Here is a 4,084-nt window from a genome sequence, read left to right as displayed (position 1 = left end):
TTTTCAGCCTTACATGGTATCAGCAGGAATCCCCTTCAGGAGACAGAAGAGGTCAGGAGAGAAGCCCGAGCAGAACTGAGAACAAACTGCTTAGGGACCTGGCATTCCACACATGCTAGTCAGCCTCCTTCCTTAGGTATCCGGGCCAAGGATGACAGGACCTTTGCCAGCCTGGACAGGCCTGGAACGTGCTGGCCTGGCCTGGGCAGGACTCTGCAGCAGAATAAAGGGAAGGTTTGGGAACCCATCATCTCCACCAGCCTCTCATAGGACCAACTTTTATTTTACTTATTTATTTAAGGACAAACTTTTAAAAGTAAAATGAATGAAACCATGTGAAATCAAGATACACAGAACTTCGTTGTAGGAAAAAAGACCTTGCTGGGAAACAGTTGGTGAGAAACACTGGAAATACTTCACAGATGCACAAAAAGCTCACATTGTAAACAGGATTAAGCTGCTATTGACATTCCCCATAATGTCAAGGTTTCATTTTGCTCAGCCTGAGATCTCGTTCAATTTCAAACTGTCTGTGATCCACTCGGTCTAGAAATGCTTTCCGTTCAATGTACCTGGAAGAAGATGGAAAAAAAAAGTCAGCGGAATCCAGTAGGAGAAAGTGTCTCCCCTGCACTGTACCCTCACCCCTGGGTATAAACTGGGTTGCAGCAAATGCAAACAGGTAACATAGCTGATGCTCAGAGTGACTGCCCATGACTTTCAGTAACATCCAAACCACTCACATTTTATCTAAACAAGGATGTTTCTGCTTCAGACCTGAATGAAAATAAAATGCAAAGGAGACTGCAACAATTTATCAAAGGGAAGGTACATTAGGGCTTGGTGGCAGGAAAATGTTGCAATTTTGTAACAAGACCTTAAGGGAAGAAGAAAGAACAGAGCTTAGCCAAGCACAGGTTCAAATCCTAGCTCAGTTACACATTAACTGGGCAATGTTGGTCAAGGACTGAACATCTGAGTCTCAGTTTTCCTCAGAGACACATGATGATGCCATTATTTCCTAGCCTTAGAGAGAGGTATGCATCCTGCATATATAAACCCCAACATGAAAAATGTGCATCTGCAAGGGGAATAAGATAATAAAACAACCCATAGGGCTGCAGTGAAGGTGACGTGAGCTGAAGTACATAAAACACACACTTTAGAGGCTATTTATTGCTTTTAGCTCTTTCCTTCTCCTCATCCTTCTCTCTTCTCCTTGGCGTCCTCCATCCAGTTGGGGGCCAGGTTGCTTCTGCTAAGATGACAGGAGAGGACTTTCCCTAAATTCCTCTAAGGGAATGAGATTAAGGGCCTTTGTGGTCCACATATAGGGTCCCCTTAAAAGGGTGGCATTTTGCTCCCTAATCTTGGAGGCAGGTTCAGCAAACAAGGTTTCCTTGGCCCTCCCTCCTTTGGCATGATGGCAAGGACGCACAGACAGAAGTAGGCAAGCTCACTTGCAGGGAGCGAGGCTGGCTGCTTAATGAGACACAGCTGCATTTTAATGCACCTTCTGGCCATAAAGTGTGCTGCGATTTGCCTGGGGGGAGGAGATCTCCGCTGCTAATTAATCTACCGAGAGAGCAAAACTGCCATTGAAAATGGGAGACATAATTGAATCTCTGCTCTAATTTTTCTTTTGTTGAGCTGTGGAAAATGTGCATCTGTCATTACAAGGTCGTTATGTTTATAACGAGAATGTTACCAGGTTCAGGAACCTGTGTTTCTTTGCTCAGTTCAGGGCCTCCTTTCCCTCCCAGCAGCACCCTGTGAAGTGCGGTCCATTCCACCTGCTTTCCAGCCAAGTCTGCGGCCACTAACCCTAGCCCTTACTGCAGAGTGCTGGTCAGAAAGGTACAGACTCAGACGCCAGAGGGCTTTGAGTTTGAATTTTGTCATTTCCTGGCTGTGTGACTCTGGGTAAGCCACATAACCTTGCCAATTCTGTTTCCTAATCTATTTTTTAAAAAAGGCTAAGTGTCTCTACTCTGAAGGGCTTTTGTGAGGATTAAATGAAATAGGTATACATAATGCCTGGCACAGAGCAGGTGCTCAATAAAATGGTAGCCAATGCTTTCGCCATCAGTTTAGGAAGCCAGCTTCCTTCCACCAGAGTCCTGAGGACTGTAGATAGTCCAAGTCTCCAGGCATGTTATCAGCAACTAGTAACCATCACCTGGTCTGGATCAGGAACTGTGCTGCTGTGTCAAAAGCACTGATGATGCCAGATGGCTGGAAACACAATGACACAGCCTGTTCTTAGGTTTGATACATGCCCTCAGGGTCAGAGTTGTCAGATTTAGCAAGTAAAAATACAGGACGTCCAGTTAAATTTGAACTTCAGATTCCCTGGCCAAGAAAGCAGGACCCCTTTTGCTAAAGAAAGAAAATGGGGGAGACTGGGGAAGTGTAGACACAAACAGAACAAATTCAGTTCCCATCTACAACAGACCTGTGATTCTCAAGTGGGGGCTAGTAAACAAAATGGACCAAGAGGCTTTTTCTCACTACAATCAATCATCCTTCTAGCCCAGCCCCACTGGCCCTGGGTGAGGCTCGCTACCATGGGAATCAGTGTTTTGACAACAATGTGCTCTGTCCCCTAGAAGTGCCAGCAGAAAAAAGGGGTAAACCTCTGCATGAGATTGTGCTGTGCTGTGCTGTCATTCGCCCATGGGTGCATGAGGAATTTCAGGTGTATTTCAATAAAGATCTCCCAGCTCTTGTCTGGGAGATCAGGTGGAAGGAAGTAGGAGGAAGTATGCAGCTTCGAGCATTTGTGGTCTTTCTTCCTGACTTTCCTTTAAAGAAGAGGAAGTGATACTTAAATTACATGTTCACTGAGCATGAATAAAGGCCTTGCAGGTTTCCAGAAGCTGTGCTGGGTCCAGCTGACCTTGAGACTATCAAGAGTGAAGCCCAGCTGGGCCCTAAACAGGCAGGTGCAGGCAGAGTTCAGGCTTGGGGAAGGCCTTCAGCAACGAGGGGAACATGTGCAGGATGCAATTGAATTCTCAAGGGCAACCCAGACAAAGGCCATCAAGACAGGTCTGGTGACTTTATTCCCCATTTACAGCCATCTGCAGCTACTAACAGGATCCTTGTGCTGGCCTTGGTTTACTGCCAAGAGCTGACCATGAACAAAACTTCCACTGGGCATGGGCTCCCCCACTGCCGAGACAGAAGAGATGCCGAGGATGAGAGTGGCTTTGACATTTACTGTTTGTGTGACTTTGGGTAAGATCTTTAATTTTTTGTGTCTTATTTTCTTCTTCTATGTAAAACAGGAATAGGGCTGGCCAGTTAGTTCAGTTGACTGGAGCATGGTGCTAACACCAATGTCTAGGGTTTGGATCCCTGTACCAGCCAGCCGCCAAACCCCCCACCCCCCACAGCCGCTCAAAACCCCACACAAAAACAAGAATAAAAATTACAATATCCCTCTGACAATACAATGAAACTCTGTGAGAAGTGTTTTGAAAACAATAAAATCAAAAACAGCTATGAGAGTTGTTATGGGGTATGGAGTTCTTGCTTCCCTTTTCTGACCTAACTCTATCACTACAGAGCCTCAGAACGCAGGACAACTGGAACAAAGATCAAAAGACCAGATGCTCCAAAAAGGGAAGAACTTGTTAGGAAGGCCACTTCCTCCAAGGTGACCTGAGTGTTCACCTATTTCAACTGGGTCTCAGGAAGTTTTCAGGTACTTTAAGTGGGTTGCAGTCCCAGAACAGACCCACCTGCTGACAAGTGCAATGGGAATCATGGCTCTTGCTCATTTTCCATCTTGGTGCTTTTTTGGCCTGTGCACAGCTCTCCTGGGGACCCAGCCTGGGTCAGACCAGCCCACAGGGAAGCCTGGGGGTGGGGGATACATCATCTCTTTCTACTACTATTGCCTTTTGTGGCCCGTTTAAGAGGCAGCAGGTCTTCACTTTCATTAATAAGATATGCTAATAGCATCAAGAACCTAAGGGATGTTCTAGTTTTTCCTTTCAGAACCAGGTTAGACACAACAGGATCTGACATCTTTTGGATGTTCCAACCCAAATCACTTTTCTGCCACCAATTTTCTTGA

General features: G+C 45.9%; 1 protein-coding gene across 2 annotated transcripts in view; it reads right to left on the bottom strand.

The window, feature by feature from the left end:
- Positions 1-264: 264 nt before the first annotated feature.
- CFDP1 (craniofacial development protein 1) overlaps positions 265-4,084 on the bottom strand; it is a 145,048-nt gene continuing 141,228 nt past the window's right edge. For both annotated transcript variants that reach the window (XM_008577221.1, XM_008577220.1), the window contains exon 7: positions 265-572. In XM_008577221.1, coding sequence (XP_008575443.1) covers positions 482-572 — 91 coding nt within the window. In that variant the 3' untranslated portion in view covers positions 265-481. The remainder of the gene's footprint in view (positions 573-4,084) is intronic.

The sequence above is a fragment of the Galeopterus variegatus genome, unplaced genomic scaffold (assembly GCF_000696425.1).
Source record: "Galeopterus variegatus unplaced genomic scaffold, G_variegatus-3.0.2 Scaffold1462, whole genome shotgun sequence".
NCBI lineage: Eukaryota > Metazoa > Chordata > Mammalia > Dermoptera > Cynocephalidae > Galeopterus > Galeopterus variegatus.
This window is presented reverse-complemented; position numbering and strand designations above follow the sequence as displayed.